The 27,606-nt window shown below is 39.8% G+C and overlaps 1 protein-coding gene across 2 annotated transcripts in view; it reads right to left on the bottom strand.

Annotated features, from left to right (window-relative positions):
* Positions 1-27,606, bottom strand: part of ca16b (carbonic anhydrase XVI b) — a 102,729-nt gene that overhangs the window by 4,896 nt on the left and 70,227 nt on the right. The window contains exons 5-28 of one of the 2 annotated variants that reach the window (XM_041979862.1): positions 26,854-26,949; positions 23,467-23,533; positions 20,741-20,898; positions 19,373-19,565; positions 15,049-15,233; positions 12,359-12,467; positions 11,875-11,924; positions 11,023-11,764; positions 9,513-9,651; positions 7,884-7,922; positions 6,932-7,023; positions 5,440-5,531; positions 4,431-4,527; positions 4,235-4,317; positions 3,901-4,035; positions 3,664-3,798; positions 2,899-3,071; positions 2,634-2,769; positions 1,681-1,827; positions 1,160-1,253; positions 771-847; positions 514-642; positions 250-396; positions 11-153 (exon numbers count right to left, since the gene is read on the bottom strand). In XM_041979862.1, the coding sequence (XP_041835796.1) occupies positions 11-153; positions 250-396; positions 514-642; positions 771-847; positions 1,160-1,253; positions 1,681-1,827; positions 2,634-2,769; positions 2,899-3,071; positions 3,664-3,798; positions 3,901-4,035; positions 4,235-4,317; positions 4,431-4,527; positions 5,440-5,531; positions 6,932-7,023; positions 7,884-7,922; positions 9,513-9,651; positions 11,023-11,764; positions 11,875-11,924; positions 12,359-12,467; positions 15,049-15,233; positions 19,373-19,565; positions 20,741-20,898; positions 23,467-23,533; positions 26,854-26,949 (3,458 nt within the window). The remainder of the gene's footprint in view (positions 1-10; positions 154-249; positions 397-513; positions 643-770; positions 848-1,159; positions 1,254-1,680; positions 1,828-2,633; positions 2,770-2,898; positions 3,072-3,663; positions 3,799-3,900; positions 4,036-4,234; positions 4,318-4,430; positions 4,528-5,439; positions 5,532-6,931; positions 7,024-7,883; positions 7,923-9,512; positions 9,652-11,022; positions 11,765-11,874; positions 11,925-12,358; positions 12,468-15,048; positions 15,234-19,372; positions 19,566-20,740; positions 20,899-23,466; positions 23,534-26,853; positions 26,950-27,606) is intronic. The other variant, XM_041979863.1, reaches the window with a different exon arrangement.

Genomic DNA, 27,606 nt, shown 5'->3' with positions numbered 1-27,606 from the left:
ACAAACGTACTCATCGTGCACAATGGTGGGGCCATCTCGGGTCATGGCTTCCTCCTTGATGACACTGATGAGCTCAAAGGTGCTGCTGAGAGGAGCATCGGGGTTTGGCCATTTAGGGCATTGAAAATGTCTCACCTCCAGAACGTAGTCATCCTGTGTACAAACACTCAAATTTAGGATATAAAAACTATTGAAAGACCCCCTAGAGGTTGTAATGATAAAACCTTAAGGAGGCAGGGGAGCAGGTACCTGTGTGGCCTCTAAGATGAAGTCATGGATGATGATCTGCTCCTCGTTGGAGAGGCACAGTCTATCCTTACTGATGAGCGTGACTGTGAAGGTGATGCAATTCATTGCCTCTTCCCGACTTGGCCAGTAAACAAATTCATCCTCAGCCTGCAGGAAAACATTCAAACTCGTCTTATTGAACTTCTTCACTTTTTTCTCCATAGTATTCTTTCCCCCCCCCCCCTCAAAAATGTTTTAATGATCATGTTTTTTGCTGTTGCTTACCAGACCCTGGTTGTCAGGCAACATGACAATAATCTGAGCATTGTGGTCCCAAATCATCCTCCAGAAGTCTGTGGTGGTGTGGGGCAAAGGATGCTGGGTCACGATGAACTCGTTACTCCTGTAATAGCCCTGAGGTGACAGAGGTGAGACGTAAGTCTTTTTAAATGATAACTGTGACTCATTTTCTACAGCATCATTTTCAGAAGCACAACAGGCAAAGAGAAAGAAACGCAACTCATTAATTATCAACACTGTACCATTATGTAGGATGCATTAATGTAATCTGTTCCTTTCATGCCAGGCAGAGTGGTGAGTCCAACCCTCGCTCGCTCCGCTGTTGAGGCAGAGATAGAAAAACATGCTTTAAATCACAACCCAGGCCTCTTTTATATCACAGTGGCTGATAATGCACACATTCGTTACTAGTCCTGACCGTTGCTATAGCAACAAGTACCTCCTTTTCCCTCCATCAGTGTACCGACAACGCATAGAAAGATTAACTTATCGGATTAGGGAAATAGATTCTATTTCTGGAATAGGAATTGTTTTAATAATTTACAAACTGAAAATTAAGTACATTTATGAATGTTGTGAGTTATTTGCTCAGCCTCAAGTCCATTGTAAGGATCTTTAAGTAAATACTCACAGGGAACCACTGAGGAATTGCGGTTCTTCTCCTTGTTGCAGTCTTTGTGGGCGCTGAAGCACTCCACAGAGCGTGTGTTGCACTGAGTCAGCAGCTGGAAGGAAAGAAGGCAAAAATCAAATTTTGATCTTGGAGTCACTGTAAATTCAAATCAAACATGATGAATAAGATATAACCTTGTTTAGTAACCTGAAATTAACAGCACGTCTTTCAAATTAATGATGAGTGTGTGAAGCTCGGAAAGAAGTGACATTATGTGAGCAATTATTTATTTCTCTCTTGATGTTGAAAGAGCTGCAGCTTGATGAAACATTCATCAAACTTTGCATAACGCAGCAGGGGTGACAGACATGACTTTATTAAAGCTAACATCAAAGACACTTCCAATCTCTTCATGTCTGGAAGTGGAAAGTCATCGTGCATGCTGCTAACAAGCTTCTGATCCAAAGACCACCTCAAATACAGCTGATGTCATCACTGTAGACTGTGACAACTGGTTGGACAGGACCAGTTGGACTCACCCTGAACTGTTTCTCCAGCCGTGTGCGGCCAGTAGAGTTGGGAGTGAGGATGCTGCTGACATAGCTATGCAGCTGCCAGGCAGGCACCTCTGTCTCTTTGCTGAGGATGGCCTCCATCAGAGCATCGTGGATGAAGACGTACTGCTCCTGACAGGAGATAAAAGGTGTAAAACGTTTAGATTTATCTTTAGGAGCTCATAAAGTCTTATTTTCTTTATTGCAAACTTTCCAGAAAAGAATTACATGAATAATAAGTAAATGCATTTCATTTGCATGAATTAGAAAGGCAGGTTATTTTTAAAATCATCGGATAGAGAAGAAAGCTGACACTAAAGCTTTTCTTTAAATCAGTGGGTTTTTTGTTTTTGTAGCACACATAAATGTCAACATGTCTAGTCCAAGGATGACCCAAAGATTTGTTTGACTCCACTTTGTAATTTCCAGGGATTAACAGAAATGTTGATGACCTCCATTAGAAGAGGAACCTCTCCTAATTTACAATTCAATGAAAGGCACTCTTAAATTCAGATGTTCCTACACTCATGCTAAGTGTAGGGTGGTGCCGGCTCAGGTTAGTAGACCTGAACCAATCAGAGCAGGCCCCATATTTTGGGAGTGGGTGGCCATCCAGCTTGCATTTCTAAATGGAAAAAAGTACATATGTGGATCTTTGAACAGGAGTTTTAAATGTTCAAGAGGTAAAACTTGGGGGGGCGTGGCCTCAGAAAAGCCAGAGTGCACCTCTCTGGTGTGACACAGTCATCTGGATCACAGTGAGTGTGTAACAGTTTGCACTCTGTGCTGCCCTGAAACTGCAGTGAATTTGACCTTTATCTGAGCTCAGAGTATCAAACTAAATAGATTTCATGACTGCTTTACCATCTTAAATCACAGCTGACCTTTAGAGAAGGAATCCAGTTTCCCAGAATACCTGATTATTTTAGGCATCTTACCTCAGTCTGGACTAGGTAGTTGCGTTGTGTGCGTATATGTTTGAGAAAATCCAGGACGCTGACTGTGCTTTTGTCCTTGATCTGTTGCAGCATGCTGTCAATGACGATGTACGTTCCCGTGCGCCCAACCCCTGCACTGAAGAGCGGAGCACAAACTAATATGAGCGGATCCGCAGTGGGAGCTTTAAACTAAGTCAGCAAATATGAGTCTTAACAATCGTCAGCAACAATTATTAAGCCCAGGGGCTCAGTAGTAATAATGTACCTGCAGTGTACCAGGACTGGACCCATGTCTGTAGTACGAGCCGATGAGGAGCGGTTGATGAAGGTGAGGACGGGAAGGGTGTACTCTGGTACTCCCATGTCAGGCCACTGAGTGTAGTGATACTGAACCACAGTGCGTTCATTTAGCTTCCCTTTTGGATTCCCCTTCTGACCCTGAAGCATTAAAACAGAAACATGATGTTGCTGAGAATACGATGTACTTCACTCTACTCTCTCACCATGGTGCAACAGAATCAGACGATGTATATTTCACTGGAGCATTTTATTTCTATTCCTCTGTGTGGAATTCATTGAACAGAAAAGTCTCATTTTTAAAAAAAACAAAGAAAAAAATAACATAAATGCTTTAAAATTATTTAAAATGATTACATTGATAAATAGAATGATAGTTTAAATAAAAATTATGGAAAATGAAAAAGCTAACTGGTTTTATAAATACATAAATAAATAAAACATTCATTCATGTCTGTGACTATAACTACTTGTCCAGCTAACTATGCCTTCCCTGTTCTTTTCACCTCTTGTATTTATATTTTATATATATTTTACACTGTATGTAAAACAAAATGATACCTTATGTTGTGGTTATAAATAAAACAAACAAAGAAAATTAATAAATTGTTTAGAGAATCTTGTTTTCATGTTAAGAAGAATGTTTTTCATTGGTACATGTAAATGTTTTGTCTTTGCAAGCCAAGCCAATAAAAATAAAGATTTTCTAGTCCAAGTTTGACTCTTATTTTACCTTTTTAACCTTAGTGTTCCTGATAAGAAAACGGCGCAGGGTGTAGCAGGCATGCACTTTGGTGCTTTTCAGCGTCACCACAATGTTTCCATACTGCTCGCTGTTCTCTGTTGGCCAATACTGGTCACATTTCCTCTACAAGACACAACGGGCAGGATGACTAATGTGTTAGAAAGTCTGAGATACTGTTATCTCTGTTTTTTATACAAAGATTGTGAATGATACAAGCAAACATACCCTCCCTTTTTCCACAAGGTTGGTTATCATGACAATGATTCTAGTGTTCTGCTCCCACACCATCCTCCAAAAGTCCTCAAACGTAGACTTCAAAGGACCCTGAGCAGCAATATAAGCTCTGGGTTGGTTGTAGCCCTGAAAAAAAATGGAACATTCTTAATAATTTTACTAATGTGACTTGATTCTGACTTTGATATCTCACTTGACATTGTCATGAGTTTATTTCAGAAACAATGAAACTTACTCTGAAAGCTGTAGCAAAATGATAATTAAATATGGAAATAAATGAATAAAAACTTGAACCCTGAGCTTTGAGTAAAATGGAAAAACTCACATCCACATAGTTGGCATTGATGTAATCTGAATGTTTGGCATCTTTCCCTGCCAAAGCTCGTAATTTCACCCTGCTGTGGTCATCTAGGGAAAGCATTAACATTATGTGGATTAATAAAAGGATGAAAACCTGATTTAAAAACATTATTGAATCCTATGGCAGTATTCATCTTAATCAGATTTTACAGCTGACTCACAGGCCACAATGTTGATGTATCTGTTTTTGTGCTTGTTGTCGGGATGATTGGAATGTTCTGCTGTGATTTTCAGGTCGACTGTGGAGCGTTGGACCTCCTGGAGTGAGAGAAAATAGACAGAAAAACGAATTTTATTAAACAAGAAGAGAGGAGCTAATGGAATTAGCCTGCAGAAATTTACCTGAACTGTACCAGTGCTGTTATAACATCAGCAATTTTTGCAACACTATTGGTTTTAAAAAGGAAACTTTTCCCACATCTCTGCCGTACATAAGGGAGCTCAGGGCTCAGAATGAGCTGAATCTCCAGCAGGAGTTCAGAGTTTCGGTCAAGGACACTTCAGCGGAGCAGATGCTAACTGCCACTGGGGCTTGAACTAAAGCCTGCAGTGGAACAGCCTTCTCCTTTTCCTCTTCACTACACCACAGCGCATTCACCCATCCAAAAAATTCAGTCACTTCCAATGCAGCTTCATCCTGGTGCACTGGAAAATCACGCACACCAGTCTCACATCAAATGACCCCAATTAGAGGGAATACTCCAGGGGTGAAGCTTTTGCCTCCTTTCTTAACCTAGTTACAGAGAAAAAATGTGTTCCCATCCAGTCGACTAGCAGAGAGACCATCTCTAATTAACCTCTGCCTCTCTGATCTTTCTCCCCATCTTTCTCTCAACCATCTGGTCAAAATTACCAACCCTACATACAAATACATGCATGAGAATATGCACAACCATTGTTTAGATGCAGTCCCATTAGCAGACATGTGCAAAACTGACAACCGCTATCTGAGCTCAGCAGTTTAACTAGAGGAAAGGCAAATGTACTTTTATGTGTGGTTTGGTTCATTTATGCTGTTGAGAAAACTGTATTTTAAACCATCACAAACCACTTTTTATCTCCTAAGTAAATTAATGCTCTGAAAACATTGCTTTACTTAGCAATGTTACTTAGCAACATTGCTGGGAATATTTACAGGATTTAACATAAAACCGGTGTTGAAAGTTGTACCTCAAACTCCTCAGCGAAACCTTGCATGTTGTTTTTGTAGAGTTCCATGATGTGTTTAACAAAATGCTTGACAGGGATGGCGTCCATGTCATCTGCAGGAGAAACACACAATAGTCATAGCTGTTAGAAATGTGCCCATTACTATGCATCAAGTCTCTGTCCATCATGATCAGGAAGTGACTTCACCTACTGGGTTTGTTTTGAATAAAATGGAAACATGTGCCTGAGTCTACTGTTGTTATTATTATAGAAATCAACATCATTTATCCGGAAATAAAGTTTTCTAATGCCAAACCAGTCGCTGAGCGTCAATTTCTTAATAAAGAATCATTACAGACTAACCTCGCAAACGCCTATATCTGGTATTATGAGCTTTTATGGGAGGGACCATCTGTTTCAACTGAGCCAAATCAGTCCCAAATCGCACATGAAGGATCGTTGATGAGACTGGTTGGCATCGCGCAGGGACAACAATGCATGGGACTCAGCTGTCAGTGCTGCTGATTCTGGCCAATGTCTTAACTAACAAACCCTTGCAGCTGCGGCCCGAGGGGCCTTTGCTTGCTTCAGCAGTTAAAGCATAAAGGTGAGCTCTCATTTATTAATCTGGTCATTTATCAAAGTAGTTTCAGTAGCTAGACAGTCAAATGGACTACAGCTGATTAAGCTGTTAGTTCTTTTATAAGCATGTAAAAGTGTGCTTTGGTATGTTTGCATGTGTGCTTGAATGTCTCATGGCATAACTTTAAATATGTAAAAACCTACAAATATATATATATATATATATATATATATATATATGTACAAGAAATAACATGCATATTGTGAGCACATAAAAGCCACTAGTTTAGAAAGGAAGACCAAAGCAATAAAAGCAGAAAGAATGCAGAGTGAATATTAGCATTAGCCAGATTCTAACTAACTATCACTGCCTTAAAATGAGCTTTAAGAGACTGTGATAGTAAAGTCTGATATCGACAAGCTGCCACTGCCCAGCTGCCTGGGATATTAAGGACAAAAAACAAAGCCAACAACTTCTTCAGAGCCTTTCAAGGAGTCACTTCAAATGTAAATGAACAGAAACTGTGCAAACAAAGATGTCAAGGTAATTGAAGAAACCACTGGAAAGCGGCTAATGAGTGTGTGTAGAGGTGTGCTTTTATCAATAGACGTAAATCTCCACGGGTAAGCCAACACGCCATCTGAATACTTAGGTTTAAAGACATTTTCTAAGGGTCAACATGACAATATAAATATTACATCTAAGAGAAAAGATTTAAATTGTGGACAGACTGGAAGATCTACAGCAGTAGTTACATTTCCTAATCAGATCAGCCCTTCACTGACGCATCACTTATTTCATTTAATGAAGAATTACCTTTCAACAACTATTAAATCTAAATTATTTTAGTCAGTCGTCTGGTTTTTCTGTCTATACTGTCTGTTTTTTTTTTTCAAAACCAGACAGTATAGGAAACATAGTAAGGCTCACCTGGTATAGGAATGATGGGAATATTCTCATTGGCCACCACCCGTGGAGAGCTGCTCTCCTCCACGTAGAAATGAGCTGTCTGGAAAAACCTCCTACAGGGACATAGAGAGATAAGAATGGTGATTCCAGCACAGTAAATCCACATACTATCAGCACAAGTGATGCAGTAAAGTGTATTAGGGAGGCATCCTCAGATGTGGACCGACAACATCAGCATGTTAAATATTGAGTAGAATGACAACAGCTGAAATCTGCTAATGAAAACCCCAGAGTAACTGGGACACAGCTGATCGCACATGGATAGAGCGAGCGGCTCAGGGAAACGCAGTCTGAGCCGACTACAGGGAACAGGTAAACAACACACAGCGGCTCACTTAGTCCTAGTGCCAAGTTTTAGCTTCTTATGGAAACTCAACACAACTAATCCAAACACATCTCCTCTACTTATTACTTTTAAGATTTCTTGCAAAACATGGAAGACAACAAAACCAACTTTTCTTTTTTCTCATGTTAGCAGCAGTTTAAAATTCACAATTTTAGAATTCACCACTCTTTGCTGGATCATCTAAATTGCTTCAAAAGCCAACACTTTTCAATCCATCTTGAACAACTTTTCACAAATCTAACACAGTCCAAGGTCGAAAGTTTACATATTAAAAAACTGCAAGCAGCCATGATCTTTTAAATTATTTAGCTGGGAATATTTCAGGTCTGTAAAAAAGGGCAGCTGTGCATTTTTGAGGTTAATGCATTCCATATTTAAGAAATCCCCCTCTGCCATAGGAGATAAAAAAATTTACAATTCCAACAAGACTGAATACAGCAAAAGAGGAATATTTTAAGTCCTGCACACCATGCATATGCACCACCTTTTCTCACATATAATGACTACTAATAAATTAATAAAACACATCAAATTTCAGTGCGATCTAATCCCACGTTTTAATCCTACCTGTACTTGCTGCAGAGCAGGGAACAGATGCTGGTCATTCTTGAAGAGAGATGAAACAAAAATAAAAAATGTTGCCTTGCATTTAGATGGAGGGAGAGTGACAAGAGAGAAAGCAAGAGGGGATGCTGGCAAAACAAATGGGGGAGGAGAGTTTCCCCCTGGTTTGCGTCACAGGCTCCTAATCTAATGGCTTCCTTGGAGTGCAGATGTGGTCCAGCTACCTAAGCAGCTCTCCTTGCTGCTGCCTTTCTCCCACAGTTTGTTTAGGTGGGAGCAGAAATGGGGATGAAACAGAGGCCTTCCATTCCACACGAGCATCGGCAGCAGCGAGGCGCTAACAAGAGCTGGGATTCGTTCTCATTTCAGCATCTGTCCGAGTTCCCAACTAACACCTCGAGCATCAGAAGCTTCCAGATGTGTACTCTAACCCAAGCAATTAATTCCACTGTGGATAGGCTCATAACCTGAGCCTGGCCGAACAAGCAAAATAAACCAACTAAAAATAGGACGAGGCAGCTAAATGTCAATAGAGCCCACTGGCTTTTTCTTTTCAAATAAACGCTTCGAAACTAAAAGGATTGTGTCATCATGTTGATAATGTGCAAAACATCTGTAACCAAGGACACTCACTGGCTTCAATAGCTGCTCTGTCACCAAGAAGCTACACAGAGGACGAAGACTTAAGAGAGTGTGAATTTCATCTTTCATTGTGGCCTTGTCCCCAGGGGGAGTAGACATTGTCTGAACTGTCTGCATTGTCACAACAACAGCTGTTGTAATCTCAAAGCTGCCCCTGCATTTCTACTTGAATACCACAACTCTCTGTAATTCATCCAACTGAATCCGCTACACTCATCTTGTTTCCAGCTGTCTGTTTTTTTTTTTTCTGTTTTTACACCTTCATGGAGCTGATAGCCAGGCTTGTATTTATATCACAGCTTTATTATCTGCCACAGTAAGGTGCTATAAACAGTTGCTGCAGTGATTTCATAAAGCAGTCCTATCAAAAAAAGAAAAGAATTCAGACCATGAACAAATAAAATCTCATGCAAGTAGCAGCAGTAAATATGCCTGGCACCAGCTGAGGAAGTGGTCCGTAGTGCTATTTGTTTCTCATTAACTACCATCCGACACGTGCAAGTGGCCTGGCCTGTGTAATTACTGGAACTCCAGTGCCGTGACTGGAAATTAGTCCAGCAGATGAAGACACAGCTGGGACCTGTGCAGGAACTGCAGGGCCTTTAGGTCTCTTCCCCATCACCCATGTGGGTGATGGGCTTAATAAACAAAATTAAGGCAAAAGGGCAGCTTTACTACCCCACCGGTTGAGACTAATGTATGTGCATTTAAAAAGGCACACCCAGATTATGGTGGGCAGACTGGAGCTTCCAGAAATGCATGAGGGTGTGTCACTTTAAACAAAGTGTGAAAAAATATATGGGTGAAGCCAGTGTGTGTGAGGGTCAGGCTCATCCATAGCCATGAAAACAATATAGCTCAGTTACAGCCAAGATGATCGTTCACCTTCCCAAGCTCTCGATTGATTCGTTTTTTTTTTTCAAACACTTCCAGCAGTATAATAATGCCTCCTTAATGTGATTATGCAGATTTATTGAACTTTTTTCTCACCTCCAGTAGACCATCACAATTAGCAGCATGATGAGGCACAGCAGAGTAAGAGCAGAGACCACCACCAGGGGGACGATCCACACCATCCTGCCCATTCCAGGGTTTGGGGGCCGTGTCATGTTGGACAGGGGTGTTCTGTCTGCAGAACAACACATGAAAATATGTTGCATAAGAAGTCACATAGATATATTTTTCTTTTTAAATATTCTAGTGGTTTTTATTGAAAAAAAAAAAGATATTTCTTGGTCTTGTGCAGCCAGAGTTATCTCTCCAAGTGCTTTGTCAGCACTATAGAACGGTGTGGATGCACCTATTATCATTCATGGCAGAGTCAAATAAATACAGCTTTTTTTTCTGTACACCAATCACAGCTGTTGTGGGCACTACACTCAGGAGACAAGAACAGAAGCCCAGTAGAATAGTGCGGAAGGATGATATGCTCTTTGCAAATGTTAGGCAACAAATATTTTCCTAGTTTCTTTTCTTTTTTTAAGATCTGCACAATCGTTCCAAAAAAGAAGCAAGCACCCCGGTCCTACTGCATGATCCAAATCCTTGTCAAAAATGATCAAATTTAATACGCAGGCTACTAGCTCATAAGACTGTAAGATAGCGAAGAGGAAGATGAATGCTGCACAAAGTCACCACAAGCTAAATTCCAGCTTACTTATTTTTCATTTTGGCATATTAACAAAGTGGTTTATGACAACATGGCTGGTTTTATGACAGGATCTAGGATTGGCTGTAAAAATTAAAGCCTCTCTGGAGCTCAATATTTTAGGGAAAGAAAATCAAACAATAAATAATAATAATTAGAAATAAATAAACCCTATAAGGCTATTATGGTAAAACATAAATTGTACCATTAAATGCTTATGATGTCAGCCCAGGAAATAAATCAAGAATGGGTGCATTTCAACGATAAAGTAATTTCAACCCCGACCTGCTACAGTTTACCCCCTGCAGATCCAATATAACTGCAAAATTATCCTGTTCTTGTTCAAATATTAACTTAAAATTAAGCACATCATAAATATTGACTGCCTAACAATCTATGTTCATGGACTTGTCATTTTTAACACTGCAATAAATAAATAAATAAATAAATAAAACACTTTGTAATCACTCTCCCTTGAAGCAAACTCTTTTGAAATATGCTTAAAGGAATTCCTTGAGGCAGAATCCCTCTGGCAGACAGACATCTTCTTCCTTCAGGCCTCTGTGTTGTAGTGACACAAAAGCCTGGAGCTTTGTCTTTGACTAAGATGGTAAATGTTGTAGTTATGGTCTTATATCAAGTTATTTGTTCTTCTAAATTGGGCTCTATAGCTAGTGGTAGTGTTTACAGAATTCTGCTTTGGAGAAAAGCCGCTCCTCGTAAGATAGCTGACTACAAGTGAAAAAAGCTTGCTGAGAGTTCAAAGTGTTCAAGTTCTTTTTTTTTTTTTTTTTTACGTAATTGATTTTAAATGTGCAAATGTGTCTACTCTGTGTGAAAGAAGGAGCTCACCAGTGTGGACAGAGAAAGGCCAGGAACTCTTTCCATGCCTATCAATCTTTGGACGTACTGTAGAGCTCTGGGGGATCTGCATCTCGGCACTGTCATTACGGGGCTCCTGAGTGGAGACTGCATTTGCTTCTGTAGGTTTCTTCTCCATGTTGACCAGCTGCTTGTCACCAGTGCTTACAGGAACTGCTGTACCAGTACCTGTAGGTTTGCCGCCTTCTTTTTCTTTGGCTGTAGATGCGGGGGAAGGAATTAAAGGCTCTTCAACTACAGTACTGTTCACTTGCTTCTCCTCATTATCAGGTGAATTCTTGTTCTTTTTCTTCTTCTGGTCATCTTCCTCCTGCTCTCCTTCATTCTCCCCTTCCTCTTCTTCCTCCTCCCCTTCACGGGCAGCCTGTTTGTCCTCAGACTGCTTGTCTGTCTCAGCACCCTGAGGTGCTGTCTGTTCAGTATTGGCCTTTGCCGGTGAGGTGGATGGATGTGTTGGGTTCTGGGTGGCATGCGGCGCCTGTGTGGGTCCAACTGAACTGGGCAAAGAAGAGATGACCCCTCCACCGACACCCAAGCCTGCCAGCAAAGTGCTTGTTACCACTGATGCCACGGTTGCCTGGCTGCCACTAGAGGATGGTCCCATCCCAGTTGCCATGGAGACAAGGGAGAAGTGGATCCCAGAAGATGTCCAAGTGGAGGAACCAGAGCTGATGGGAGCCATGTCTGCTGAAGAAGCTGGAGAAATTGTGGGCTGAGGAGGACATGCCGGAAAAAAATTAAAAAATGGTTACATAAGAGCTACACATGCATGACACCACAATTGAAAAAGAAATTTGTACTGCCATCTTGTGGCCAACTAACCATCCCAGTCTTCACAATGCGGGATCCTTCAAAGATTCTCGTTGTATTTGCTGGACAGGAAAGAAGAAAAGGGAGAAAAATCTATTCTTCGTGTTTGACTTCAAGAAACTACAAATCTAAGAAACATCTGGCTCAATGGCCAGCGGGTAGGGCTGGGCAATTAATCGAAAATGAATTGAAACCAACATTCAGTACCAATAATCACTGCTATCGCTTGTGTCAATTATTTAAATTATCTCTAAAAAATGTTAAAATATTAATTAAATAACCATATATAGTTCAGCTGTGTGTACTTATTTTCACTGATTATAAACTCAATATCTGCTTTTCCGTTATGAAAATATTTGCAATGTTAGCTATGAGGGCTAAAAATGAAACAATACTAAAATAATTGGTAATTAATTGTAATCGAGGTAAAATGCTTAATTTATCATGATACTGATTTAAGGTCATATCGCCCAGCCCTACTGGCTTGATTATGTACCTCTGAATAACAATGTCTGACTGAAGTCACTGCGTAGGTCATGCTGGCATACTGCCTGCACTCTGAACAGGTACAGCAGGTCAGGGGACACGTTAGTAATGACTGCTTTCTGCAAGAGAACACACAGATACATTTGCAAAAATTAACGCAGAAGTAGTGAAATTACATTTGAGAGCTGGGATGTTGATGCCTTAAGTGAAAATATATTATATGAAACTACAGTTCTGTCAACAGTCATTTTCCTGTCTAATTTAATAGTGTTCACAGATGGCTATACTTAAATTAAAATTGTCCTCACAATGAATGGGTGATTGCCTCTACTGTTGCAGAGCTAGTTTTTTTTTTTTTTTTCCTCTGGAATAGCTCAGATAAAGTGCCCAAAAAATAGAAACTGAAAATTGAAATGGAAATGAAAGTGGGCAAAATAAGTAGGGACTGACAGAGGAAAGAGAGGTGCACAATAATATCAGAAAAGTACAGATACAGGTTCACCAGTACATGAACACAGGAATCAGCCTTTCAATCAGCTCTAAAAAAGAAAAAAAATATAAAAGTGATGATTTTAATGAAACAAAGATACACAAAATAAATAAATAACTGGAAAATAGTTAAAAAAACTGGTGGAGAAAGGTGTCTTTATAATGTTTCACCAATTGGATCATGGTGTTGTTTAACTCCCTAAACAAATATTGTATCATTTGCCAAAAAATGGTTCTCCACAGTACACCAGCCCTAATATAGACGGCTCAGCCCTCATGATGGGGCCACAGAAAACAGAGATATGACAACTGTACGGACCTGCATCTCCGCCTGACAGAAAACCAAAAGGTTCACAGCAAACTGCCTGAAGCTGAAAATAACCAGCAAAAGAAGATTGCAAATGAAATGTTTACTGTTTAACATCAAACAAAACCATTTAGGCAGATTTTTAGAGGAGCTGCAAGTGAGACATGGACTTCTGAGGGTGCAGTAATCTAACAGAGAAGAAATAAATATTAATCCACCTTAAGCTGAGCACAGCATTAACGTAATTTGTAAGGCAGTCCTCAACAGCAGGAAACCTTTTTGCATATTCATCTTAACTTACTTGTCCATCACATTTAAGCTTCTGTGACTAGATTCCAAGTTAAAGAATCCTTCCAGGCATGTTATACGGCATACAGAACGAAGATGAGCTGCATGGAATAATAAGTTGTTTGAAATCTTTTTCTCCCCCCACTAAATAGTTCAATTACCTGGTAAAAAAATTCTTAAAAAATTACATCCCCTCCCTCTCCTCTTTCCAAGAATGCATGAATATTCAAATCATGCTCGTTTCAAAGTGTAACTGCTTAGCTGCACATATCTCCTCTTTCATTTACAGCGTATGTGCGGTGGAGGCATCAAATGTGTGTAAGCTGGATATTGGACCACAGTATGCTTGTAAACCAGTTTCAATGTCACACAATGATCTTGTAAAATGTGAACAGACTAATGTAAAAACAGCAGTTTAGCGTGAGACTGCACATATCTGGAGGAGGTTATTATCCTTAAGGGCTACCTAGGTTTTTCTTTCAGATTTTGCCCTCTCTGTGCAATTTCCCCCCCGGAATGGGAGTCACAAAAGCAGCAACTATTCGAGATGCTTCACCAGCTTCCAACCTATGACAATGACAACCGTGTATTTTAAAATGCATGACCACGCCAAAGGTAGTGGTGTCACCAGGGAACTGAGCCCAGGTTTCTGAACTGGTGGGTGTGTATTTTGACCCGACACTGTTTATATCTAAAGAGGCAGTCATGCAAACTATCAAGACAGCTGGAGGTCAGCAGGCCTTGAAGAGATGCACAGTTGGGTGTTAGATTCTCAGAAATGGATAGATATGTGACCAGGGAAAGAATATACAGTGTGAAAAAGCACATCCCAGTAGGTGCAGCCTCCTGCAGGGAGCAGATTTATTTCTGTAGACACGGTGCATATTCTGCTGGTATGATACAGTAAGAACTGAAGTGGTATTTCAATGTTTCAGGCATTAAATGATCACTGGATCAAAGATCTAAGGGACTGCATTTGCTCTGCATTTGTTACCCAAGAAAGTCTGTGTTCAAAGAGCTGTCTCTGCTGCCTTAAACCAGAACTGGATTTTTCAAACTATCCTTAGTTTTCCACAATGGAAAAATAAAAGTGCAAATACTATTTTGTTTACTCTGCTTTGTTTTGAATTAGCTTCTTGACCCTGTAATACAGATACCTACTTCAGAGACTAAATCAAATTTAAATTAATGCAAAAAGAAAGCAAACAAAAAAGAAATCAATGGATGGTGGAAAATGTTACATCTGGGGAAAGGCCACAGGTGCATTTGTCAGCTCATTATACATATATCAGTTGTGACACGTCAATGCCTGCGACAGACCAGTGTTTCTATTCTTAGACAGGTGAGTGACAGGGAAGCGTCTGGGTCCTCATATCAACCAACAGCCACATGCAGAGTTCATCACAAGCAATCTCCCCCTTTACACACTGTCACTGATCCAGACAACCTTTTATCCTGACAGATACTGTACATCTGAGGCTCTGCACACCAATCACAGCTGTTTAAGCAACACAAATTGTAAAAATGAATAAATAAATAGATTTAGACAAAGAAAATTGGATTTTCATTGCCTCTGCTTTGGTCTGGAATGAGCAGTAGTGTGTGATAATGCTCACCATCCTTTGGTCCCCAGTCTTGGTGAAGGTCTTTTCATCTGCAACATCACGTTTCACCCAGCTGTAGGAGACCATATAACCGGTGATGGGCGGGTGGTAGATTGTCAGAGGGCGTTCCCAGCTCACCATCAGTGCCGTCTGGTTCAGCGGCTGGATCTTCATGTTCACTGGGGCACTGCTGCACACTAAAAGGCCAGAATAAAGAGAGGAGTATGAGAAGGAGGCAGGATGAAATGAAAAAGTATGATATAAAAGAAAGCTTTTTAGTGACTGTGTACAGCTGACAGATGAAGGGGTTTTTTTTTTACCCATTTTTGTGTTTATGCATAATAATAACCTTACCACTGGTTCTTAAAACTATGTTTAAATCCATTTTCAACTACAAAACTGCACAATAATTCAGGAACTCAAATGCAAACAAAAAAGAAATATCCTGAAGGCTTGACTGAGGTTAGACTCAACAGCTGGTGTCATTCTGTACAGCCAGTCTTGACACTGTGCATTTTTCATGCAACAACCCAGCAGGAGATCCCAGGCTGAATATCAAATAGCCAGATATAGTGCTACATAGATGGTGCAGATAAAACTAGCATCTTCCTGTCCATATCTAATTTGTAAGCCCTCCTGAGTATATCTAAGCAGTATACATGAGGATAAAGTACAATATATGAGTCAGGCTCTAGGTGGCAGTGCAGGCTGCAGCATGGATATTTACAAAGAGATCCATCAGTATGGCTAAGGGACAATCTGGACATGCCTCTCAGCACATCAGGGCAGTAGCAATCAGAAACTCGTGTCAAATGACTATGTGCTCTCAGAGTTTCTGCCAAATTGAAATTGTCACCACAATTTTCCCCATTCACACAGCAGGGCTATGACGCAAATTATGCACCATGACATGTGAGAAAGAAGAGGAGACAGGGAGGAAGGGAATCAGTCAAAGGAACACAGGGGAAAAAAAACAACAGGAAGAGAATCTTAGGGTGTTGATTAGGTGTGACAGGTGCGAAATGCATCATAACCTGTCTGGTGTTCTTTGTCAAGTTCAGTAGCTCAAGAACAATAATTTAATAGCTGCAGAATATGTCACTGTGTTTCTTAGTGCCTGCATTGTTACTGTCCTGGCACTCACCTCCTTTTTTAAAATTAACACTTGCATATTAAAAACCATCTACGAGTCACCTTTTCAATGCCTTTTTTTTGCATTTTGCAATGGTAAATGGACTTGTACTTATATAGCTCTTTTCCAGTCAGCTTGACCACTCAAAGGGCTTTACACTGCATATCACATTCACCCATTCACACACACACACACACACACACACTCATACCCCGATAGGCACATCAGGAGGCAACATGGGTTTAAGTGTCTTGTCCAAGGACACTTCATGGAGTCAGGGAAAGCCTGGAATCCGGTTGGAAGACGATGCTCTTCCTCCTGAGCTACAGCCGCCCCCTATTTTCTTTCAGTAAATCATGCTTGCAGTTTTTGGACTTATACATATGCTAATTTTAAACTCCAATAATCTACTAAAGTAATTTGTTTTCACTCATCAGAATGTTGCGGATGTGGTTCTGTCATTTAATCTAAATCTATTCAACTGTAAACAACAGATCAGGAGTGTAACCCATAACCAAATGTTTTGTCAGAGTTAAAATGATAAAAATACTAATGACTCACACTAGTCATCTGTGAATGCATCCTCTGTAACCTACCAAAATAAGCCTCACAGAGTTTTCCATCTCATCTTGCAATACAACTCAGAGAAGAGCACAAATCTTTTTTTTTTTTTTTTCTGGCAGCTTCTACCATGAAGGAGATGAATCGACTGTTGTCAGCAAGCAGTTCCACTACATCTCGCCTCTTAAAGCTGCATGGTATGTTAAAAGCCACCGTGTGTCGATGTTGGAATGATGCGGAGAACAAGAGTTTGACTAAAAAACACAATGAAAGACATAAATAGTTGATCTGAACATAAACTGGCATTTTCTGAACTTTGTAGGAAATCCATCTGAGGGTGAAATATCAACACAGAAACTACTATACTTATTTTATGATAATGTGTGACACTTGGTACAGATACCACTGCAGAAAAAAAAAGCAAAGTAACATTCTTTGTTTGTAAAAACTCCAGTGTGAGGATTTGCTGCTTCCCCGCATTTTACATCTTCGTACACACTGTTTTTGTAGCATAAATGATACAACACAAGCTATCACATGACATATCCTTGAACCCTGAGAAATTGTGTTTGGCATTTTCCAGTATTTTGACATTTTACAGGCAATCGGCTGATGGAAATAAAACAATAAAGAGTGCAACTTAAAATGAAAATAAAAGTAATACCAGCACTGACAGAATGAATTCATTTCCAAACAGAGGGTAAACTAAATCTGGTCTGCTTGTGAAACAAAACACAGACAGACACTCAGTACACAGCAAACACAAATGATAAAATAAATGCTGCCTTATTGATCTTGAAATTATTATTGGACAAACAATAAATCTGCGCCACACAAACTAATCTGCAATCTCTGTTTTGCATTTGAAAGGTTAGCTCTGCATTCTTAATGGCCAAACAATGCTGTAAAAGCCACATTCAGTCAAGGTGTGGCCCTGCTTTTCATAATATTTAAAATCAAAGCCACCATTTATTGTATGTGAGGCAAATATTACTCACGATACAACATCAACAGTAGTCACACTGTTTAATGCCTCCAATCACTAACAGATTCTTAGATCTCTGCCCAAATAGAAATACTCTAAAATAAAAGAGAAAATAAGCAAGATGGAGTGGAGGTAGAAAACAAAAATTGAGATACATTGGTCCACATTTCTTTTGTCTAGTGACACAACGCCACAAAAGCAATTTCACAACTTAATTTGTATGGGTCTATTTTAGCTGTGCCACATATTAATGATGATTGCTGATCGGCCGTTTTAGAGTGCTCCAACTTCATCACAAGCATTCCCAATCAATTCACCCCACCAGACACCAAGAAACCAACAACACCAATTTAGGGAGCAGCAGCCTTTCTCATTAGTCTCCTTAGTTCCTGCAATGCTCTGTTAAAGCAAGCACAGCAAGATTCACACATAAAAGAGAAAGACAAACAAAAATACTGTGATCAAACACCACATGAGGTCAGTGTTTGGTGTTATTTTGTTCTTTGAAGAATATGTCGTGGTCGTGAGAGAATAACATGTGCCAAGCTTGTTCCTGAGCGTTTCACATTTGTAAATACAACAGAATGTGGTCAATCTGTAATCAATTGACTTCTATGGCCCTGATATTTGCTCAGTTTATATTTACCCACCTACAAATACGTAAAAATTTTTTACGTCAGCTGGGAAGACGCTAATGTTAGCATAATGGTCTTGATCTTTAGCTAGCTAGATACAACAACAAAAAATTGACATTGTAATTTATTCATTTATTTATTTGACTATTTATTTCTACTTTAATATTTTCCACTTTAAACTGAAAGTCACAGAGTAAACATTTGTTTTAAAATGATAAATAAAAAAATTAAAATGTCACAGATGACGTGCGGATTACGTAAATTTCCATTAAACGTTAAGCGAAAACAGCTGACCCGCATCGTGTTGTCACGCTGTGGTCACGTTATACATGGCTAGAACAAGCTGGTGCTAACTTGATAACAAAGTTGGAGATAAACATATGGCAAAGTCAACTGACTTGGCTGTCCAAATCACTAAAGCAGAGACCAGTCGGAGATAATCCCCCTTCCCAAAATAACCAAGATAACCACAAGAAAAACTGACCCCCCAATGGCCTTTTCTAATGTAAAGTTTCAAAAAGTTGGAAAATAAAAACATGCATGAAAAAACAACAACAGTAAACTGCATGTCTGGTGTTGCATAAAAATTGCATAACAGAAAGAGCAGTGTGGGACTGCATACCTTTGGCTTTAAAAATAATAAAAAAAATACACATCTTGATTTACTTAAAAAATATATATATTTATATATTTCCCCTAAGCTGGTAAAATTTTCTTGTAAATCCACAGGATTGCTTTTTGAGTAATCCTGCTAAAAAACAAACAGTAATAACCACACAGCCTCCCTTGTGGAAGTAATCAGGTATATGGTCTGTGCTGCAGACTTTAGATGGCTTTAGAATAGGATGTAACCATCCATTCCTTCAGTTTCTAACAAATTCTTACTCTCACAGGAATACTTATATCAAAGAAATGGTAAGTAATCACTATCGCAGGAACTCCATGACCGGCACCACTCCTGTCACAGTTGCTCTATTGCTCAATGACAGAAAACTTAACACACTCAGAAATATAACAGCTTACCTCTTGAAGCCTCGGTGCTATGAGGGCTTCCGAGGATCTCAGTCAAATCTTTCTGCCATGCATCTTTTACAGCTGACTTAAAAACCTTCCTATTGTCCAGGTCCTGCAGGGGCCTGAAGTTGTTCCTCAGGTACTCAACAGACTTGACGTGGTCCTGTTGCTCAGTTGTAAAGATGGAGTAAAAAGCATCCAACTAGACGAGAAGAAACATAGAATAGCTGTTAAGGCAAGTTTAAGTGCTACTGTTACTGTGTCTGTGTGCAAGTGTATATGTGTGTGTGTGTGCCAGTGTGTTCATGTAAGTGTTAAATATAATACATCATGCAGCACTGCATTTGTAGTCACTTGCCAGCAGCTGACTGTTCACAAGTGGAGAACAGTATTTGCAAGAAACATTTACACCACAGGCAACAGCAGGCACCGACTTCAATCACCACCCCGGCTACCTGCTGGGCTGTAACTTCTCAATGGGGCAAATTTGTGGCCATTGATTGCCAAGAATGATCTCCTGCCGCGTGCTGTAATGACTACACATTACAGATACTGTGGAATCAATGTGTCCTATGGGTGCTTGGAGAAATGAATTACAGGTTCATAAAAGACTATCTGTGAGCGTCACAAACATTGTAGAGTTGGTCAATATTCTTGCTGTAGAAGTCATTTCTGAACAAAAGATTTGTCCTCGTGCAAGTTCATAGAAATTCCACTGAGCCCTGCAAATTTCTGTAGCACAGAATGCACTGGAGGATATGCAGCTGGGCAACCTAAGAATTGTATGTATAAAAGATGCAGCAAAGCAGTGTGAAGGGAATCAGCAAAAAGCGAGAGGCATGATTTGGCATATTATCTCTCAAAATCACAAGCAGCAAGAACAGCTGGAGGATATATGTTGCAAAGCACATGGGCAAGTACTATAAAATGCTTCAGTTTTCATTTGTTCACATATGAAACTTACTGTAATAATTTAGAATTCATGAATTTTAATTAATGCATTTGAAAAATTCTAATAATATGATTAACAGCCTCCACATGAAGCTGTATTATATTTAAGTGCCTATAGACACTGTCTAAGAGCAACAGCATGATATATGAATAAGTGCTATCACGCACTTACTATCATTCAAATGCCAGTAATTGCCTCCCTGTTCCTGTTTAATCATGCACTATATAGGCAGCCATGGTTTCATATGTAAAGGAGCTGGAGAGGAACGAGAGAAAGAGGACGAAAGAGCAGAAGCACATGAGGGGAAAATTGCTTGTGCCTTCACAGCGTTGGACTGCAAGTGATCCACTGACTGTGGACAAATGGGATCTTACAGTGTGGAGAATATAGCTGTCTAGGCATGTGTGTGACTGGACTTAACACACCTGTGAGTGGGACAGATACACAGGTCTGGAAAAGATGATCCACTCCACAACTTTGCTGCAGGGCGGAGTGGTCAGAGAGCCGGTGTATCGGTAATAACTGTCCACTGATGATGGCAGCAGATCCCTCAAGATGAATGACCTGAGGTTGGTTTCCTTTTCTGGGTAAAGCATGGAATTAAAACGGGTAAGAACACAGAATAGTGAACAGGACAACACTCTGTACATCTCAAAAGTACCACATCTTTCACTATGTAATATTTAGCAACAAAAGTTGCATATCTTGAGTTTTTGTTGTTGAGAATTCAGATGAAAATAAACAAATTGTTTAATTTCCCTCCCTTTGTGTCATTTTTACTGCTTTGCTAAAACCTCATCTTGTGGAAGAGCAGTAGTTAAAAGCCTCACTACTTGTTATCACCCAGGCCAGATCTCACTGCTGAGGAGGGCTGAGAGAGGAGCAAAAGCAGGGAAGTCTGATAAGATGGCCAGCACTGACAGTTGATCTGTGGCTGGGTGGTAGCATGCTCTGCTCCATGTAACAACTGTGGCTAGGCCATGGGGATTAAGACAGATCCAAATGATTACTGGATCTGTTCTATCCTCTGATCTGAACCTGGCAAGGCTGTGTAGAAAAAAAAGCTAAAACTATCCAGAGAAAGATGCCTTTATCTCTTGGAAATATGAGGTGTGGGTTATGAAGGTTAGTTTGTTATTTCCCTGAATTATGCTGAGAAGAAGCTAAATAAAGCTGAATTTATGTCATACCCAACCTCTTACTGCTCAAAGCCTTATCTTAAAAGAAACAGGTTTAGGGTGTGGTTTGCATTCAGACTACTGAGGAACGGGAAGCCTCGCCCCCTGTGCCTCATCTGTACTCTGAGTCAAATTCAGTATGCACAGCCTTTCTTCTCTCTGTCTTCAGACAGCGTACGTGCCCTATCGCTCCTGGGCCGGCGAGATGCTGATGGATGGATGACTGTGGGATAACGAGCTAGTGGAAAAGCAGCCATCCTAACAGGGAAGAGGGTGAGGAGCATTTAGCAGCTAGCAGGAAGAGTCCAAATAGCACCACACCCATGCTAAGCTCTTTTTCAGATGGCAAATGGGATTCTGTGGCTCTAGCACAAACATCTGTGTAGCTGTACAGCACAGGATTCAGCATGAGAGGCTGCAGCACAGGAGTCAGAGCAGGTTGTCCACCAACTGTGGGGTTGGCAGTTTAATCCCTGACCCTCTTTACATGTTTAAGTGTTAAACCCCTGAAGTTACTCTTGGTGGCAAACGAACACCCTTCATGCATCTATGCTGCTACTGGTGTCACAGTATGTGTGTGAATGAAAAACAATGACAATCACTTTGTCACTGTGGTAGAAAAGCTCATTGAAAAGTAAAATGTATTTCTGGAGACTGATGGAGATGTATAAAATAACATAGTGAAGCAGACATGTTCGGTAATCCGCCTTTGTTAAAGTAGAGCTTATATAAGTCCGTAAAATAAAAGTGCAAGTGAAAGGGTCTCCCAGCTGATGATAAGCTAATCAGAGAACAGTCACTTTTCTTTATTCCAGTTACTTCAGTTCAAAGTGACCTATTTTCTGATACTGAGGTTAAAACATGTGCTTCCATGGTCTCTGGTGATGGAGTGCTTTTCTTACTACACTATTACACCTTTGTCTTTAGCAAGAAGGAAGCATTTTTCTCCAGCGCTTAACTCAAAATGTCATAACCTCACTAGCCTACAAAGCACAACATCAAACATCCATCTCATTACAAATTATAATTAGAATTGACTGAGTGAAGCCCAGCGCTAGTCTTGTGAACCATCGTGAGAGAGAGAAATGACGTCATGCTTCTATACATTCTCATACATACACATGTCCTTGTCAGTGTACTGTTATACTCATAAAATGACCATCAGCCATGCTGTTGTCTCTCAATCTGCAGATTACACAATTATGATAAAACATGGGCTTAAGCGTTGTCTTCGTCTGTAACCCCAGGCCAGCAACTGTAGCTTAAGACAACATGCTGTGACATTAAGGTTCCTACCATGGCACACAACACAATATATTAACAGTTAAAATGTAAATATGAACCTCTTGGGGGGGCAATAGTCAATGAGAGCATATATAAGACTGAAACAGGGGGTTGTCTTAATTGAGGCTGAGATGTAATTAATAGTTCTGTGTCTGTGAGTGAAGCAGTGGAGGTCTCCTCCTGCAGAGCTATAACACCAAGGGAGGGGCAGTATCTTGCAAATTTATTCTCCTTTTGAAGTTAAACTCTGCTCATATTTTGTGTTTAGACTAATTTGGAAGCTAAAACAAAAATGACATCCAATGTTTTAGCAGCTGAATGCAAGAAAAAAAAATAGTTTTCTGCAGGCAAGACGGCATCTGTACTGTCAGAGGAATTTATTTCTAAGATCAACCATCACTGACTAAGGCAATGTCAGATGGATTTTCTAAGGGTCAATCGCCTTTTGAAAATCCCCCCATGAGTTTAATATGTAGAGTAATGTTTTGAAGTAAGAAGATTTAGGCGAGACAGATAAAAATGTAGAACATAGTGGATAAATAGAAACACTGTAGAGAAGCAAAAAAAAAAAAAAAAAAAAAAAAAACACCTACCCTCTAAATATGAGTCTACTTAACACTTCCTGAACAGATACAATGGTTCCACATGAAGCAAAGTTGGGAGCAAAGGGGTGCTTTTTCATTACTTACCATGATGTACTACTCCTTTCAATCCCTGGATGATTGGGTCCACAGCTGGGTTGTCTTTTTGCCCCAGCTGCAGGAAATGTCCAGAGACAAAAGGATTACAAAAGGGATTATAAGACTAGTACAATAATCTAAACAACAACAAAAAAAGAGCCAACATGAAGAGAATAAAGGGGCCAGACATGCCTTTTTTTATACAATCCAATATAATTCAGCAGGCTCTTAATTCCATCTTTACCCATCAAGATATTTTCTGTATGAGATCATCTTGTTAAAGAATTGACTGTCGGGTCATTCTTAAGGCCAAAGGCCATGAAAATTGCTCTGCCAAATCAACCAGCAGGATTTGTTCATTCTTGTAAGCAAGTCATTATTTCATTTAGACCTGTGGGGGAAATTACAGCTTGGCCCTGTTACTGTTGATGACACTAAACTCATCTCATAGATTCAAAGGCTTTCATAACAAAGACATTTTTAACCAAATCATCAATGTGTAGAGTGAAGTGTGTCTCTAGTAATTTATCTACAATATTTTCTAAGTGCTTATCAAGTGGCCATATTAGAGTTTTTTTCCCCCCTTTTTTGTCATCAAAATGAACATTCTAACCCTGACAGAATCTACAAGTTATGGAAGTGATTTTGTTTTAGAAACATTACTGGAAAACCCTCATCTGCTGTTAGTGCTTATATTTTGGGGAAAGCATGTGAAATTGGAGTTTGTATGCTAACAGACTGTGGTGGGTCTCTGCACTGTGAGGAGTGATAGTTTTGCAAACAGCAGCAGTCATGCAGGCAAGCAGTCTGTCCAGACCAGAACTATTTGGATAGTTACACAGTTTTTGCATTTCAAGCTCTGTGCTTCAGCAAATTTGTCTGAAATAAATATTGAATACTACATTAAAGTGTAGCATTTAAAGTGAAGTAATTCTCAGCTTTAATTTGAGTGGGTTTTCATCAGTTTTAAAAAGAATTGTGTGTGAGGTATAGCTCTTTACACACACGGGGGGGAAATGAAAAGGCTCAAAATGAATATTTACAGAATAAGTTATGTGATAGCTATCTAGTGTCATATTTCCTTTTCTGTGGACCTAACTTCTCTGAATGAAATTTACTTTAATTTTCTTATAATTGGGGGCTATTTTGCTAAACATTATTCCAAAAAAATTATCTTTAAACATAAAGGAAGAGAGATAAGCATGTGCACAGGTATGAGGCAGCAGAAGAAAGACTTTTCCTGATGCAACAAATCCCAAAAGGAAGAAATAACGACTTAAAAAGCTCAATACTTGTCTGCTGAAGCACAGGTTGTTCAAGACACTCTGCTTTTAAAACTCTTATGGTTCACATTGGACCTGCTGTGTTCACATGATAAATTCATGGGGAATTCCCTTGTTGCAGATATTTTTATACAAAATCCACATTATTACAAAATGACAAATACTGTTCATGTGTGGCCCCAGACCTAGAACATAGATCACCTCTAACAAGACAAAGCAGTTCTAACCTGCAGGAAGGGATACTGTAAAGGTAAATTATAGGTTATGGACTAAAGCTTTTCAGGTCATATTAACATATCGAACACTTCTCTACCCTGGACATTGCAGTGGCCCACTAAACACCTCAAAGCAGTGAAATGAAACTTTCCTATTTTAAAATTCCTTATATTTGTCAAGTTCCTGATAACCATTTAAACCAATTTATAATGTCTCAAGGGGATATTAAAAAAAAAAACTCCCCTGATGATTCCTCCCTTATCTGTTTGGCCTATACTTCATAGTTTGCAATGACTAAATGACTAGTTATATTATTTAGCCCCACGTTTTACAAATATTTCCAATGTCCTACTTAGAAGACAAGACTGGACAAAACAGTGTTGGGATGTGGGGACCAATCCTCCCATGCTCAACATTAATTCAGGTCAGTCAAAGGAGAATAATTGTGTGGAACTGAATGCTGAATGTGGATAATATGCACACCTTAGAGGCCATTAATAGGCCTTTGGGGAGCACAGCAAGAATTCTCCTCATTGATTAGAAATGGTAAATCTGAGCCAATGTGTGTGTGCCCCCTTAAAAACTCTCCCACAGTAAACTGCTATTCAGCGGATTGTGTATGCTGGTGCTAATTGCAGTAAGCAATAGGGCTGTCAGGACCCAGCGGAGGCATTTAGGCCCTAGCACACACACACGGTTCATCACTGTCTGAGGATAGACCTACATTGCAAAACACCTGTGTCCCCATTACAGCCTACCTCTTGCCAGAGAGCTGACCCTTACCTACATACCATTAAGCAGAATGTTAGCATGCATTGATCACCTGCCATTAATTGTAAAGGTGCTGCTAATAGAAATTAGCCTAATGCGGGAAGAAACTCAGGTTGTCAGTGTAGCTGTGCACAGTTCATAAATCTCTGAGGTGCTTTAACGCTTAACGGAAATTAGGACCAATCTTGCCCATTAAGAGCTTATGTGTCCAGATCTTCAGGGGACAATTTGCGGTATCTCAGTAAGCAATCTGCCAGACAACAAGAAAAACAATCAGCAAGCAGTTGAAGAGATTTTTTTTTCTATTCCAACTCAGGTGCTAAAGATCATTCCTAATAAATATTCATAATTTATTGACTTCAAAGATGTTCATTTTTAGCTTTTTTCAATATTGGACTGATACTGTTCCAGTCTTTCCCTCACATCATAATTGCCCAATCATTTAATACACCCTCCTTCAATTCCATTTGTCAGTTTCCTCTTATCAGTTTCTATTTATTCACTCATCTTAATAATTTTTGTAAAGCATTTCAAATGGCTGGCAAGAAGCACTATCTATATACTTTGTTATTTCATAAGCCTGCTATTAAGAACATTTTCTATCTGGGCTACCAGCAGCTACACGTTACAAGCGATTACAAAGAGGTTTTTCCTCAAGAGCAGAACAACTCCTCTGAGAAAACAGAGTTGTAGGTATGAAGACGAACCTTTCTGCATCAGGATGTTTTCATATTTTACACAGTGCTGGTATGCAGACTGCATTTACACTAGTTGAATGCTAATGTGAGCATGCTACATGTCCCGATCTAGTAAATTTGTCATGCTCACTGTCTTATTTAGTTTCTTTGCATTCTAATATTTGATAATTAGTACTAACCATCATTTAATACTGCAGATGGAAATGACATTAATTTATGTTGATGATCCAAAACACTAAAAGAGGTTAAACTTTTTGCACAAAGACCAGCTTTACATGAAAATTCAGATAGTCATCGAAGTTATTACAGTTCTTTTATGAGGGAAGCAATATGTTCAGTAGATCTTCAGTGTAGACCAACAGGCCAACGATGTACTGTACTCTAGGATGTTTCCAGATAGGTCCTGACCTTTAGGCCTCATACTTTACCTCAAAGAAGACGGCCATGGCAGCAATGATGCGTCTTTCCTTGATGGCAGCGCCGAGGCTGTCAAAGTCATCTGAATTGTAAAGGTAGATCTGCATCTGGGATGGGACACAGAGCATAAACAACTTTAGGAGTGGACAAGGAGAACCAACAGTCCCATCATCAATCACTTGGGCACAGTGCTGAGGAGCTGATGAAAAGCTGTTTTGAGGGGCAGAAAAGAGGGTGTATTTATCACTCCTATAAATCTCTCATAATCTGTGTCAGTCTTTTCTGTGTGCTGCCACTCCTGGAGGCTGCCAGAGAAATACAGCATCCCATTCCTCAGGGCGACTGTCCTCACAGGCACAGTAACGAGGCGAGAGGAGAAACTGGAGGGAACGTTCTCTTTTTTATCCTCTGTGCAAAGATCTGACGGAATGGTATGCCTCTAATCATAGATCCCAATTACCTAAAATCACCCACAACACCGCTTGTGATTTCACAACAACACTTAGGATGTGTGGGTAATGTGAAATGCATCATGCACAAGACACATCATATACCTGTCATGGTTCTGGCTTTCATAAAGCAATTCTCATATCTTTCATTTCTAGCAGAAATAGTATGGTACTGCTGATAAAAATCAGCAAATGATTCTAACAACAGCAATTGGAGCTGTCCATCATCTTGCTGCAAGGCCTCTGTAAATTGAAAAATCCTTTCATGTCACTGAACCGAGTTAATAGGCAATAAGAAAAAGGTCCTAGATGTTG

This window comes from Melanotaenia boesemani, chromosome 3 (genome assembly GCF_017639745.1).
Source record: "Melanotaenia boesemani isolate fMelBoe1 chromosome 3, fMelBoe1.pri, whole genome shotgun sequence".
Lineage (NCBI taxonomy): Eukaryota > Metazoa > Chordata > Actinopteri > Atheriniformes > Melanotaeniidae > Melanotaenia > Melanotaenia boesemani.
This window is presented reverse-complemented; position numbering and strand designations above follow the sequence as displayed.